This window comes from Bombus huntii, chromosome 16 (genome assembly GCF_024542735.1).
Source record: "Bombus huntii isolate Logan2020A chromosome 16, iyBomHunt1.1, whole genome shotgun sequence".
NCBI lineage: Eukaryota > Metazoa > Arthropoda > Insecta > Hymenoptera > Apidae > Bombus > Bombus huntii.
In genome coordinates this window covers 514,544-530,822 of record NC_066253.1, presented here as the reverse complement: position 1 = coordinate 530,822, position 16,279 = coordinate 514,544, and the positions used below count along the sequence as shown (strand labels likewise).

Sequence of the window (16,279 nt, the reverse complement as noted above, 5' to 3'; positions counted from 1 at the left end):
AAGATTCACTTACATAGAACTACTCGATTTCTGATCACGAACTAATTAATTGTACGCAAGAATACAAAGAGAAAAATATTCTAAAAAAAATATTCTCTAATAGAAAAAGGAAAAGAAACAGAGAATAAAAGAACGTTTGAAGAAGGACTTTAATAAAACGGAAGGAAAGATAACTAAAATTCGCGGAGCTAGCGAGGGATTCGCTTTCAAAGAAATGTCGAACCAGCCGGATTTTCATTCTCAAAGGGACCAACCAGTCGTCGGTGCAGCTTCAATAAAGCGTCCTTGTCGGTTATAGTTGCACGACGGTGTAGCGAAAAGGCCCGATTCCAGCCTCCAATTCGTGCCAGCCTGTATTCACTAAGAAAATTACCCCGAGGGCAATCGGAATCGGGCAAGAATTTAAAGAGCACGTCGCTCTTTTTACAAACCCTTTTGGCCTTTCGCCTTTTCCACGCTCACTTGTTGCTGTCGACGTCCGTTGTTTTTCGCGAATTAAAGCATCACGAGCGATTATCAGCGTAATTAATAGACCGAGTACATGTAAATTTAACAAACAAATAATTCCTACCGGAGAACGTAGCATCGCATCCGGAATTTTTTTTACAGCAAAAACTTTCCTTCGAGATTATGTGCCGTTATCTTTGATTATAAATAAGAGAAACTTTAAAATTATAAAGTTGCCCGAGAATTCAGAGGATTCTCAGTTAGAAACTTTAATCGAGAGAGATGTACTTTACAACTATAAATTTCTTAGTAATCAGAAATCTACCTTTATACATTTAATTAAGAAATAACATTTACACGACAATTACACAGTTAGTTATTCCAAGAAAAATACGTGGAACAATTTATATTCACGGCAGAAATTCCTGAATTTTATTTTGAACCATTGCTTTTACTACGTTCCTGTATAATTCCAACGCGATCGCATAATTTTTGTTATTTTCCAAAAATCAGAACGCTGTTTACAAATCAAATCCCTCTGCCTAGAGCAAAAACTTTCCATCTAAATATAACTTTGATATTTTTCCAATTTATAACTTTGATTCTACGGTAAATTGCTGCCAACTCTAATTCAAAGTTTTCGCCGATTTTTCAAACGATTATCGATAAATTCATCCGCGAAACAAATATAGAATAAAACTGGTTAAACGAAAAATATAGGAAATTGTCTGGTAATCACAATTTACGCAGGGATAAATTGTTGATGCGGGCTGCCAATCGCTCGGAGCAAAATCGAAACTCGAATTAGGGTGAAAACAGGGTGGCACGTTTGAAGTCCTGATAACTGGAACCTGTCACCGTGCCAAAACGTGACGACGACATTTGAATTCGAAATCTCACCCCCTGAGCCAAACCCTCTCGCTTCGATCCTTAGAATCTCCTACCACTAATTGCCAGAATCTTTAGACCACGGAATAGTGCAACTCCCTGGTAAGCGTTCCAGATCCAATCTGGTTTGCTGTGCAGCCAAAGCGTGACAGCTCGTCTAATTCCTCGACTTCCGGCTAAATTTACCCGGAAACACAGCGTCTAGTGTACGAGTTGTTTCGTGTTTCCACAGTATCTCTGAATGTATTATTTATTTTTCCGTATATTTTGCTATTTTTAATTGGTTTCTCTCGTACGGAAATTTCGGTATCGTTCCTACACCAGTGAAATTGGACGTTGAATTAAGAAAATCGTATTTCTTCTACTGTCGCAAAATACAAAAATTTCGTTAGATGTCGTAATATTATGAGATACGAAAGTTCTATTAATTACGTCATATAACGTTACGAGATGTAAAAATTCGACTAATTATATGCCATTGTATTACGCTTGTATTATATTATAAAAGTTCGATCAATTTTATATTTTCACGGGCAAAAATTCTATTAATCGTACGAGACGATATTGTGAGACATAAAAAAATTCTATTAATTACACAACGCAATGTTGTGAGATAGAAAAGTTCTATTAATCACATGACCCGATATTATCAGACACACAAATTCTATTAATCATACGACATAATATTAGGAGACTCGAAAATTCAATTAACTATACACGAGCCGCTACTACAAGACACGAAAATATTCTATTTCAATCATAGACTACAAAAGCTCTACCAATTTTTTATAAAATCCAAAAATATCCCTCGTGTCGACGAATATTCACAAACATCGTAACGAAACATCAAAGACAATTTTCATACGCGGTCAGATCCTTTCTTTTCTCATTCGCTTTGCATTAAAATATGCAACCGGCGGTACAAAAATAATAAATCTTCGAGTTGTTTCGTCGACGACGCTCCACCCGTGGAATTTCATTTCCTGAATCGTCGCAACGAAATATTTCGTTTTCCATTATTTATTACACACGCACAGAGTGCACGCGTGAATACAAACGCGCGAAGAAGAGAGAGAAAAAGAAGAGTACGATTCTTTCATCAGGCACCAAGATATCTCATTTCTCGCTTGCAAACGCGTTCGCTTTTTAACATTTCAAATCCGGCGAGAATTCTTCAGCCTCGATAGACCTTTACCAGGGGTACTTTAATCCCCGCAGCAGGGGTCGCAATCGGCCAAACTTTTAATAGTTTTTTCTTTTTTCACATCCTGCCCTCGACATTGTTGCAACGTCAGAATACGTTCAACGAGTTTAACCGAATTCTTTTTCTCATTAAAAATACAGGAAACTCGATTTTTCGCTGGCGAAGGATCCGTTTCAGTAGAATTGGAATTTTTGTTTTATTAAATTGATTATGCGGATTTAGCATGAAATTGTGTTAGATGCAAGTTCCGAGACCAAAGAATTATTATCGTGGAATTTCGTAAAAACGTGCCGGGTATATAATGTACGAAATACGTTATACATCAACAGTAGATAGTAAATTTAATGTTGCAAGATTCCTAGCCTCGATATTGCTACTATTTTAGAAACTGCTAATACGAGCAGTTCATCATCGACTCTATGAATCGAAACGTGCAGAAAAGCGTTCCGTGAAGCTCCTACGGTTACCAAATCATCTATGAGATCTGAAAATCTTTCGTACCTATAATACACGCAATAAATTCGCAAAAGTGTTGAAATACTCTCATGAACCAGTGTATACACGCATCCGGAGTATGCAACGCGCGTTATATCCTAACCATTCGATATTCCGTTGGGCGACAAGAGGAGGTGAGAGAGTATAGCGTGTATAGAGAACGGTCTACACAGGCTGGAGGCTCAACGCGGCACGTTAATGACAGGAAACCGGCAATATGAACTTGACGGCTCGGTACCGCATCGTGTACCACAGTAACGTACCGACAAACCGCAGGTGCCCCGACGACGTGGCTGCTTCGTTGCTATCCGTTACCCTCTCGCCCCTATGCCCCCAAACCCTCTCGCCCTCTCATTATCTGCCTGGGTTATGCACTTTGGTCCTGGCTCCGCTGCCTCTCTGGCTCGCAAGAGCAGGGACGTCCTCGTTAAGGAAGGACTTTCACGCTGTAAAAAAGTTTCCGGATCGTCCGACGGCCTCTGATCGTGCTGTCTTTTCTTTCACCTTGTTCCTCGTTCTCGCGTTTCTTTCTTTCTTGTATTTCGTTTTTCCTCTTGAATTTTGTCAGCGGTTACCATCGTTTCGTCTGAAATGTTTTCATCGATACGATTCCACCGACCATGTTTCCGTACCGGCACATTGAAATCACCGGTAATCATTTCGACGACGATAATTGTCATACTTTGCACCGTACGTTATCGTTGATTACGCATCTTCATCTACGTGTTCGCTTTCGTCCATAAAAGAATAAAGAACGGTACAAGATAAAAGGAACAAAACAAAATATAGTAATTGGCGGCAAAAAACGGTGTCGGTGATTTCATTCGTTGTAAGAGGAACTCGGTGTCGGTCGGTGAAATCGTGTCGACGAAAACATCGTCGATGAAATAAATGATCGTCGTTGATTCGAAGGTAACCCTTTTGCGAGATATAAAGCCAGCGAGAGTAAAGCTGTGTTGGAAGCTCGCCATTAATCCTACTGTCTTCTTTCGAATTTTTTTTTTTTTTTTCAACCAAGCGCAGTTTTCTCGCGTTAAAATATATATCAAGTACGAACAGAGTGCGAGAGAATTGTCGTTGGTTTCAGTTTTATGTTAAACATATTCCTCGTGCTAGAACTACCGAACATCGTATAAAAGTTGTATCAACGAAATTAAAATGGCAAATTAGTTGATAATATCGATTGCGACTTACCAGTGGAAGGAATGGACTGTTGTTGATTGAAAGAATTTTAAGTGAATTCTTTGAGGAGCTTACCTGTAACAAAAAGGGATATATTTTTTAAGATGTCCGCCACATTTCCTCAAATATATGTTAGAATAAGAAATTTTTCTTCAGATACATGAAAAGTTTAAAAAAAAAAAAAGAATATTTATTTTATTTTGAAACGCGAGTGTTTCAATGCATAGTACATTAGTTTAAGAAAGTAGATTTATTAAAGGTAATGAATTCTATACAATTTCTGTGTTTATTTGTTATCATATTTTACAACCTTTAATGCCATACTCCAGCAGTGCACATGTATATGCTACGAGTTATTAATTATGCTTGGCTTTAAAATACATGATATACGATATCTTGCTCTTGTTACTTCCATAGAATTTCTCATTCTGTTACAGTTTCACGGTTATTTTGTAAACTACAACTGTAATTATTCGATTAAATCGTATCTTAAATTAAATCAATTTCACGTGATATTTACCGGTACGAAAAAAAGAATTTCTCGTCAGTTGTACCGTAATGGTTAATCCGTCTTGCGATATTTTATTCTTAAACATAGAATACTTATAGGAAGCACTGCATTTCAAAAATTCCACGCACATCTGGCCACAAAACCATTCCTAAGAATTGCCAATATCAAAGCCTTACACGCAAAATCCATTTTACGACCTCAACCCCTAAAAAATATGTTTCCTATCAATTCTGTCGATCTAAAAATCCTCCAACCCCAAAATTTTACACGGACCTAGTCTCACCCCAATCTCTCTCGATATAAATCGTCAATACCGAAACCCTACACTTAAAATCAATTCCTGTATGAAACAAAATGGTTAACAAAAATGGCCAGCGATTTAACAAATTTCCTTGATCGAAGGGTTTGCAGCGATAAATTTACTACAAATCGCATACAATCGATATTAAGAAGAATATTCGCGCCACGATTTTTAATGCGAGTTTTAATGCGATTTTTAATGCGATTTTTAACGCGAATTTAAACAACGATCTGAAACGCAAGAACACCCTTAACTCGCTTTCAAATAATTGTCCAACGATCCGAAAGCGGGATAAAAATCGCAGAAAGATTAGGAAACTACAAATCGGTAATGGAAATGGAAGATCGTTTCGTTTGAATCGTCCTGAAAGACGTGTAAGGAAACGGAGTCGCACGTAAGGGGTAGCAAGGTGGCTAACGATAATTCCTATCCGGCGTCACGTGCCGCCAATATAAATCACCCCTTGCTTCCTCGGTCCTCACTCCCCCACAATTACCTAATACGTCCGCCACGCTATCCCCAGACACCATCGGTGCAAACCACCCCCGTGTACTTCGCCAGCAGCCCCTGCGGCCACTAACTTACGTTCCAACGCCAATAATAGATCCGGACAGGCTCGAACCGCTTCTGACGAATTCCCCTAAATCACCGTATTTCTCATCGAACGACCTCCTCCCTTCTCTTAGTCGTCGACCAAAGGGGGTTGGTTACTGGATATTCGTCACGAAATCATTTCCTTGATGAGATATTAAACCGTACGTTCGAGGATATATGCGGATGGGGTGTGTAGAATTAGTTGTTGGCATGGATAGGGGAGACAACTATGGGATTAATCGGAGGACGTGTGTTTGAGAGAGGGAGGGGTGGTTGTGAGATACGTTTCGGAGAAACAGAGGTGGAAAGTCGAGAATTCTTGAGAAGAGATTTAAGTTTCGCGATATAATTGCTTCGTTAACGACGATTGTTGTATGTTGCTAGGTGGTTGCGTGTAAGATTCGAAGCAGAAAAGGTAGAAAATTGAAAATTCTTGGAAACAGATTTCGATTTGACACTGTAATCGAGCGTTTGATCAAGAACGAATTTTAATTTGGCATTTTTCTCTAGGAAATTATCGCGTATGGCGTTCGATTCGAAGAAAAGGGCTGAAAATTTGAGAGTCGATCTCGAGAATAGATCGATTTAGATTTTTCTTCTACACTTTGCGATCGTTCTATCGAACAAAAATTCTAGTTTGGAAAGTACGTTTTAAGATGTTGTAGATCGTCGCCGATCGAATATTAAAAACACTACGATATTATTGAAGAAAATAGCTCGAGGAAATTAATTCACAAGAGAAACAGGTCCTGGAACAATTATCTTTGCATAGGAAATAATCTACACAGAATCTAAAGAAAACTAACCGCCCCTTCGATGATAATTCCATCCCCATTAACACGCGATAATTTACAGAGCATATTTCCCGGTAGCGAGTATCTTTACACAACGTCAATTATCAGCGACGTTTCAACATGGCGGACGTTGAAATTCGTTACGGATAATAAGTTGCGTGGCATCATTTTCAAGCAGCTCTATCGCCAAGCCATCGTGGTACGACTATAAATTTCCGGGCAAACCCGAGAACCCATTCCCGTGCAATCCCATAGAAACTCGCTTAATCGTTATTAGTCTGCACCCCAGCGTCTTACGGAAACATAAATTCGGTCTTCATGCACGTGAACATCATAGACACTCCCATTTTATTGACACGAAATCTTTTTAGTCAACGCTTTCATACAATAATACGTTGGAAGAAATTTTTAATTCGAAGAAACAACGTATCACGACGATATTTATTTTATCTTGCAATTCGTTCGAAAAGCCCTGTGAAGATCACGTCAAGTTATATTTTTAAACGGAAACTATATCTCTTCGTTTCATATTCTTGCAGCCGATATCAACAAATTGTCAAAGCACTTTTACGCGTATCTTTTGCATAAACCACTATCGACGTATTAATGTTTGGAAAGGATGGCAAGTTGAATCCTGTTCAATGGTGAACATCAAACGGAAGGACAAGCGACTAGCCGTTTTGGGAACAGTATTTAGTACACACAAATGTACACACACAATCGGCTGCTTTTAGAGGTACCATGATGCACAAAGTCTGACGTGTACATTGGATAACGCCAATGCCGGCGGCGTATCAAGTTTGACATTTAATATCTCGATAGTGGTATGCTCGATATGCAAAAAATACAAGTAAATAGCGTTTCGAAAATGTTTTGATGTCGGTTACAAGCAATGTGGGATACGAAAATATAGCTGTTACTTAAAAAGATAGCCACAAAAATAGTGACCACGGAAGATAAAATAAACATCGACATGATATGCCTACCTCGAAATTGTACGTTTCTTTCAAACGCGTTTGTGCGTAGCGTAGTTTTCCAGCTATTTACGTGTTTTCAGAGAAAACGCACGTATTTTATATAACACAGGGTATTATGCAGTGACTCGGTTATACACCGTAGTAGTCAAAATACACGAATAAAGATCACAAATGGGGAAAAATGTGATTCATTTTTGCCGATTAATTTTCGTCCATTAATTTTCATCGATTTCCTTACGTTGGGAAAATCGCCTGAAAATTTACGAATCTTCGAACCTTATCAACCATTAGGTAGTAGAGACCTTTTCTCACGATTTCCACGGTCACTTATCCCCACTAAAGGGAACAACCCCTGGGCCAATACGAATAGACCGCGCACGTACAATGCACACACTCTCTTTTATCATTTACTTTGCCCGTAACAGATACTAGGGGCATTACTTTACCTACGATATACAAGGGAATGGTTGGAGTCGATGGCCTCTCGTTGTTACGTACACCTTGACATTTTTCAACTTCAGACAATTTTCCTGGCTAATTTCCGCAATTTGATAATTTATTTCGAAAACCTGTAGCGGATTTAATTAAAATTAAGTCCTTGTTCTATCGGCTTTTGTCATTAAATATATTTCAATTCAGCTGGAAGTGTAATATTATTAACGATAAATTAAATATACGTTGTATATTAAATTACAATCATATCACGATAACAGATAGAGAAATAGATAATATCGAAATAGAATATTCATCAGTTAACTGCGTTCGACGCGTATACACGTCAAACCAAAACTTTATTTCGCTGCGGTCGACGTGTATACTCGTCGTGTAAAATAAAAAATTACCATTCACTGTAAAAACAGAAGATTTTAGTAAAAAGTAATATAAATGGCATTTACTGGTATGTCTCCTTTCTACTTCCAGTATATAGTAACGCTATTATATATCTTATAAAAAAACGTTTGATCAATCGATTATTCTCTTTGATCATATCGATTATACTCCCTCCTATAATGTATTGCTTTTTATAAATTCAGTTGATTATTTTCCTCGATCCATCCTCATTTGTGTACTTTACCGCGTATATCGGCTATTCTCCGAATTCTTTTGTGCACTTTATTTTATTATTTTTTCGCAATTTCTAAGTTTTCGATAGCAATACCTTTTTCAACGACGTATTGCTAATTTTTCACCGAATAAAAATGTAATCTTTCCTCGTTTTGCTTCACTTTTCTCGTTAAATTTATAGCACCAGCACTTGTCCTACGTTCGACGTGTATACTCGACATTGCTCGATTCCAATTACGCAACCCGTAAAGGATTTTTAAAACTAAATTTCGCGGTCAAACTGGTTAAGTGTAACCACTGGTACATCGATATTAGCAACGTTCAACAAATATTAGAATTATTTTAGTATCACTGAAGCAATATGGAATTCAAGGATAGCGAACGTTTGCGATGATGCAAACAGAAAACATTCGACGAGGAATTTTCAGAAATAGAGGCATAGATTCAATGACAACAAACTTAAAACGGAGATCCTTGAGAAACACCTAGGAGAAACCTACGTGACACCGATTTTCACTTAGAACGAAATAAACAATTAATATAAGAGGTAGGATAGATTCTAAAAGAATTTTACAAATATACATTCGTCCGGGTTCTTCGTAATATTTCATACGGATTAAAATTACTTTCCTACGATTTAATTAAAATGTGAAGAATCTCGATGTTATTTTTACATATACTTGAGATGTCTTAACGTTATGTAAAAGTTCAATGAATCCACACGTTATTCGTTGGACGACTGAGTTCAGTAAAGTAAACAACCGTATAACGAATATAAATGAATTTTGTAGCTGTTTAAGATAAATACCATTATATTACAGATTCTCTGAATCGAGATTTTTATCGCTTTCAACAACTTGAAATCACTTGATCCTGTGCTATCGAAGTACGTCGGTGGGATTATTATCCCGCATGAATAGCAAGAATACACTTCGATTAAACGGAGAAATGTTAAACTTTTGGGCAAATATGACAATTTGTAAATGAAAAGTAAAAGGAAATTTATAATTCTTCGTAATCGAAATGGAAATGGAAATGGACATGGAAATGGACATGGAAATGGAAAGTCGTATCGTTAAACGCGTATATTTATTTAATCGAATCGTATAAATTGACAACTGAATACAACAACTAATCGGAATTTTTATAGACCAGATATTTTTTACTATCGCAGTGATATATTATCTGTTATACGTTTACAATATTAATTTTTCACGAGAGAATCGTCTGTTATTTCACTCCTAGATACAATTCCTGCGAATTCGTATTTTGATTGAAAAACCTTTCAAACATTCGATTCTCTCTAACGATAAATATTCTTACGTATCGTTTTGACAACGTAGAAAACATTACAAACGCAAAGCTACGGCACAAGCGAATCAACTTGCTTACAAAAAGCAATAAAGCAATAAAGCTCTATTTACTGACGCAAAACAATCATCGGTGTATACAACATTGTGCAATGTTACACAACTCGGTATTAATATTATCGATTATTGCGTAATCTCTACCTTATTGCATCTGTAGAAAGGAAAGGCGTATTGAGGTGCTTGGGGCGCTTGGGGTACATTCACACGGTCGTAGAAAATCATGGCGGACGATCTTCACCGATGCACAAGCACACGATACTGCGACAATACACTCGCGCACACCACGATCACTCGGAACAAAGGAAACACGTGAAAACTGGGGTGAAAAATTCGAGCAACACGACGAAGAACCAAACTGTGCGACGGTCGAGGGAAGACTAACAATTCGAAAAGGTCGACCAGAGGGGACGAACCGAGGGGTTTTGAGTACGCTCGGGCCCGCTCAACGTCGCTTCAGACCGATTGTGTTTACATTACCGACAGAAACATTCTATTATTTACAGTTAACGTTCAAACCTACGATCTTTTAAATATAACATAAATTTCGTTATTTTATGTAGCACGGTATATCCGTCCGAAGATGGAAAAAAAAATACGAAAAAGTGATTCAGACGAAATGGTGGAAATTTAACGGAGATTCTCGAAAGAACAATCTTTTCAAAAATATTCAAAACCACTACGCTACCTATTTTTTTCGACAACTCTTTCCTTCTCCTTTGTTCCTTCCATTCTGTATTCCTATTATGGCAACGCTGATTTTTATAATAAACGGTTCTCTTATTACGTTACCCATTACATACTTACATAATAATATCTTTAACGTACATCTCACCCGATCTCATTTTATCACTTGTCTTTTTTAGTCCACCAGCCCCTCTAAAGCACCGATGGTCTTTAGAACATCGTCCTACTTGTCCCGCTCCGATGCTGTCGACCTCTTTTGCCCAATATGCACACTTGTTAATTGTATTAGTGAGAAAATTGACCTTTTTTCGGGCAACGTAAATACGTTAAAAACCTCGCTCTAGAACACTGTGCTACTCGATAACGACGGCCAGCTTCCCTCCGCTAAACCGATCTGTCTCGTTGCTTTCGTCAATTGTTCGTTCTCTTTCTGCTGTGCTTCTTTTCTCCGTATTGTTACTTGTCCGTCTGGTATTTTCTTTTCTCTTTATCTTTGTACGGGGAGGGTATTCAACCCGTTTAACCCTCGAACGATCGTGATGGGTTTATCTTGATCCAACGTGATATTTACCAGCGTTCATATATACGCGAAAATCACAATTTATTACAATTTAATGCAATTAATTTATAACAATTTAAAATGTTGGTTTATGTAAACAGAGGATCACGTACGGAAGTGCTACGAAAACGAGGAGAATACGAATTGGATCGACAACGAACCGTTACGAGACTCCGTGTCGGTAGTCCGAGGATTACTAAATCAAATTAAATTAAATTAAATATCTATGGCATCTATTACCTTCGAATTACTAACAAAAAAAAAAAAAAAAAAGAAAATTCCAAGGATCAATCGCAGCCAAACCATCCTTCCTTCTCTAACTTCATCCAGTAGCAGCATCTCGGCTGAACCTTTCGTGAACAACAGAGTCAGTCCGAAAGGCAGGGGGAGAGAGAGCGAGGAAAAGAGAGCCTACAGGCACGTCCTCACAATACCGCATTACGATACCACCCCATTTACACCCTTTCCTTTTCTTCCAGCCACCCTTCCGTGTCTCGAACCCACCCTTTTGCCAAGGGAATTGCCGTTGAAGGTTCGAGGCGGCGCAAGATGGAAGGCGATCCTTGAAAATGAGATCGAAAGTAGGCCCCTGCGACACCCAAGACACAAAAGAAAGAACAAGAAACGAGATTCCCGCTCGTTCGTTTACTTTTCCTTTTCTCTTCTCTTCTCTTCTCTTCTCTCTCTCTCTCTCTCTCTCTCTCTATCTATTTCGTTCCTTTTTCGGGCACAAAAGGGCGGGAAAAACGGGCGGCGAGGTCTCACTCCTTTCGTTGGGACACCGTTAGAGCTCTGGGTTTTGAATTTAGGTCGCGTGATTCTTCTCTCTCTCTCTCTCTCTCTCTCTCTCTCTCTCTCTCTCTCTCTCTTGTTTTTAACCTTCCGGAACTCACAAAGATTGGAATTACGATGTTCGCGACACTCGCGATGCTTTCTCGCATAATCGAGCGAGCTGGAAATTGATGCGTCGATCTTTTCTTCATGGAGGCTCTCATTGTCTCGCGTTTCTCGCGATCGTCGATGCTTAACTGTGGAGGTGCGAATAGGAATTCGCGTCTTACGGAATGAAAGTCGTGGATTAAGATTTTGGAACGCTTAGCAGCGTTTGAAACGTGTTTAGAAAGCTAGTATAAAAATTCTTCGCAGTACCAGATCTTTATTATCGCTATGATTCTTGAATATTTAACTTTAACTATTATTTAAGAATCTCTCATAACTATTTTTCGAGGATATTAAACCGCGGATGAAATTATTTTATTTCATTAGTATTTTAAAATAGGGAAACATTGATATTTCCTAAGTTTCATATATTATATTGTTACCGAGATAACCACATTCGTACTGCGATAAGTAATGGCCACAAGGCTTTATAACACAAGGTCACAACTCGAAAATAAATAAATCAATCGTACTTTGAATTTCAAACTTTCACCACGATGTCTTTTAGATATTTTAATATTTGCCTTTCGGCATAAGATATTCGTGTTCCGATTTTGCATTTGTACCTGGCATTTGGATTTTGGACCGACGTTTCGTAGTCACTGCAGTCTGCTTCATAAGGAACGTCTTACCAGAATGCAAATGTGAAACGCAATTGCACGATCGAAACACGATCGTTTATCCTGAAATACAAATATCGAAATAAACGAATATATCGGTAGAAGAAACTAATTGTTTTATTCTTATTAGAAGAAGCACATCGGCGAATAATAGAAAAATAACGAATCACATTCCTACTTTTATAATTTTATAATTTACAATTCCAAAAGCAAAATTTCGCAGTTGAAAGTAACATTTTATTCGAAGCAAGTACGGTATTCAGATCCTTTTAAAAATTAAATAGGAATTTAAAAAACCATTCTAAAATTATAGAAATAGTAGAACAATATAAAAGTTCCATAAAACCAATTAACCAATTACAACGCTATTCTGTGTGCCACCCGCTTTGCACGAAAATTCGTTTCAGCGGTACGGTGGGCAAAATAACCGATAACATCGTTGTTCGAGCGTGCCGATTGCTCGTCCAAGTTCGATTGGGAATCAATCGAGTGCATCAGGCGGTGCTTTAATCGAGACGCGACGGTAAATCGTAAGAATCGGAACGGTTCTACCGGTGGAAGCGAGGGGTGGCGGGAATAAATTGAAGATTCGTTGGAAACTTCGAGATCTCTGCGAAACTTTGTTTAACACGACGCCCCGTAGATATCTCGAAAAATTTGCTCCATTTACAAGGAAACGCTCGTCGACGCTAAAAAAAATTGTGTAAATTTTGCTTTCTACGTTTTTAATGACGTAAGGCGAAGAAGAAGATAGGTTTGTTACTTCTTTTAGAATATCTATGTTTGTAATATTCAAAGACCGCGTGGAAAAAACGAGATAACTGATTCCTTTTATTTCCTGTCTTTTCTGTCGCTTCGTGGTCAGATAGGAATATTTTAATACGAAATAGCTGAGAAAAGGAATAACCTAATAGATTCGAAGATACAGTACATCCACGATGTTTTTCAAGAAACGAATAATACCAGTGTACTTTAACTTGACTAATATTAGTCCGCGTAACTAATGTTATTAATATTTCCTTAAATGTAAAGCGCGAGAAAAACACACGTTTAAAGCCAAAATTAAATCCAAAGACAGTTCCGATGTGGAATCGGTTTTTAATTTTCGCATTGTGTTTACTTTTCCATAAGAGACGTGAAACGTGACTTGTTATATTTTTCGCGGATACTCTGCAAATATTACAAACGAAAAGAATAGTTTAAAATATAGTTCCATGAACTTTGCAAGCTTCTGCCATCTATTCGAAGGTGTAAAGTTAAATAAAGTTAAATCTCTGTTTCGTTTTCGATGATATATGTCATATGATGTTTTTATTTTCTTTTTTTTTTTACTTTTTCTTTTATTCGTATTTCGTGTTTTAGCAAAATGCAAGAGAGACTATGTTGGAATTATGAATGACAGGGATGGTTGAAGCGTATTAATATGTTCAACGATGAAAGGTTATCGGAATGGATTTTTACTTTGCTTGAAATATTTCGTATTAAATATTCTATGTTTCCATTTGTGAAACAGGCAAAAATTATTTTTGAGTTCTGTCTGTGTTTTCGTCGCTCTGTTTTATTCGCATTGAAATTTTGTGTTTGGAAAAAGAAGATGTGTGTGTGTGTGTGTGTGTATGTAGTTGAAGAAGATATACATATTTCATTCTGATTTTTATATCGGTAATGTAGAAAACGTATTATGTGCGTTCTGTGAATTTATTTTGCACTTTCAAATTTCCTATAAATGTACAAAAATCCGCAGTCTACGAACGATCGACGAGATAAAAATTTGTTCACGGTTCTAACATCGTTATGTTTTACCAAAGTAGTTGGTCAATGAACGAACAATCGAACTGCAAACGTTATTGCAGGGAAATTTAGCACCACGAACAGGAACAGAAGTTCCTCGAATCCCAATCAAATTCCAGTCGATAAAACCGTGGAAATTTATCGCGAGTGGCCGAGATGTTTCGCAAACTCGTATCGAATCGACGCCTCGATACACAGGGGTTGGAGAAGCGTCGTAAACTCGAGGCTGGACGAGTCTAGGGAAACTACGATGGAAATATGTGTCGCTGATAACACGGATCGTTGCAGTTTCTGCAAATTATGCAAATGCAACCGGTCTAAGTGGCTTTCCACACAGGGCTGTTTGCGTATTAGAGTGGTAAAGAGCCACACTTGTTTCGGGGTTGCTTAGAAGCGTTAGTTAGCTCGAGTGGAAAAGTTGAGCTTTTGCGCAGGAAACTCGATCGAGCGTGATATTTGAATTTTATTTAATCGTAGTCCTGCATATTCTTTATTTCCTCTTTTATCTCTCTAATCCTCTTATAACGAACTTCATTTCTGAATGGATTTCGTAATTATTATTTCTCCAATGAATTCTAACTTGTTGGAATAAAAAATAAATTTACTTCTAGGCTACATTATAAAAAATAAAGTTACTTCTAAAATTAATGCTGTCCTTGAGTAGAAGATAGGGAATGGCGAATAGGCGAATGTTTCGAGAGAGAAACGTTCGAGAATGCATGCTCGAATAATTAACCAGTGAGTAGGATTTTTCATGGCATCCACGGGCCGGAAGTGGATGCAGACGATACGGTTCTTGAGCACAGCGAGGAAGACGAACAGGTAGAGGAGGAAGAGAAACAAGTCACGGGGCTCACTTCCATTTTTATTGTCAGCGAGCTCCTTCCGCTAGACTTTTATAATAATTTAATGCAGGACCGATTAAGCGGCGATATATTTATCCTGTGTTAACGACGCTGATACCGCTGAATCGACGCAAGAGTCACGCAATTAGGAGAAGTGAATTTTCCAGAGGATTTGCCTCTTCGACGCTCCTCCGCGCTATGAAAGCTGCATAAAGAAGATTCGAAGATTAATCTGTTATGTTTGTACATTTCGTAGTATTTTTAATGCTGTAGAGTGGGTCGAAGTGGAAATCTCCCTTCTTGCGAAGGGCTCCTAAGACAAAAATTTTCAAGAACCACTCGCGATAAGCTCGCCAGGAAACGGAGCGAGAGCTTCCCTGGCAATTTTCAGCGCAAGAACATTGCTCTTGCGTTATTCATGCGAACCTAAAGTAGCGTTCTTAAGAAGCATCTCGTGGATGATGTGCCGCTTTGTGAATTTTTCTACGGTCACTTTCGCATCGACGGAGTTATCAAGAATTTCCTACCATTTGAATATTCAAAGGGAGATGCTCGTTTCGTGATAACGATAACATAGTGGAAATTTCAACGATTCTATTATATGTATATGAGTTACGAGCAATTGATGCGTGTCATAAATCGATATCTTGTAAGGAAAAATCTCACTTGGTACGTATTTTTTAAGGATACAATAGCGCGTGTTTTAAATTCATATTTTTCTATAGTAATCTGGCCAAGTGTTGCAAGTTTAGCGTAGCGTTAATTCCAATATATTTTTCGTATACGAATTTTTCAATTTTCAAACTGAACGAATAATCTTGATTTGCATAAAGATAAAAATTCTGAATAGGAAGGTTCATCCTAAAATATCATCCTTTATTTTTTTCATTTATTCTGAAACCTACGTATCGTGTTTCCTCCTCTGCTCTTCAATTAACAACGTCTCGAGAATCACAGAGGGGCAAAAACCACCGTTGACCCAACAAATCCGTCAAACACGAGAAACCAAAGAA

General features: G+C 37.9%; 1 protein-coding gene across 16 annotated transcripts in view; it reads right to left on the bottom strand.

The window, feature by feature from the left end:
* LOC126874833 (polypyrimidine tract-binding protein 2) overlaps nucleotides 1-16,279 on the bottom strand; it is a 419,953-nt gene that overhangs the window by 201,680 nt on the left and 201,994 nt on the right. For 2 of the 16 annotated variants that reach the window (XM_050637314.1, XM_050637319.1), the window contains exon 3: nucleotides 4,229-4,291. The exons of 13 other annotated variants lie outside the window; for them this stretch is intronic. Coding sequence is in view for 1 of the 3 variants with exons in the window: in XM_050637306.1 (XP_050493263.1) it covers nucleotides 9,970-10,050 (81 nt within the window). In the remaining 2 variants the exon portion in view is untranslated. Of the gene's footprint in view, nucleotides 1-4,228; nucleotides 4,292-9,969; nucleotides 10,182-16,279 lie in introns of those variants that run through there. One more of the 16 variants, XM_050637306.1, reaches the window with a different exon arrangement.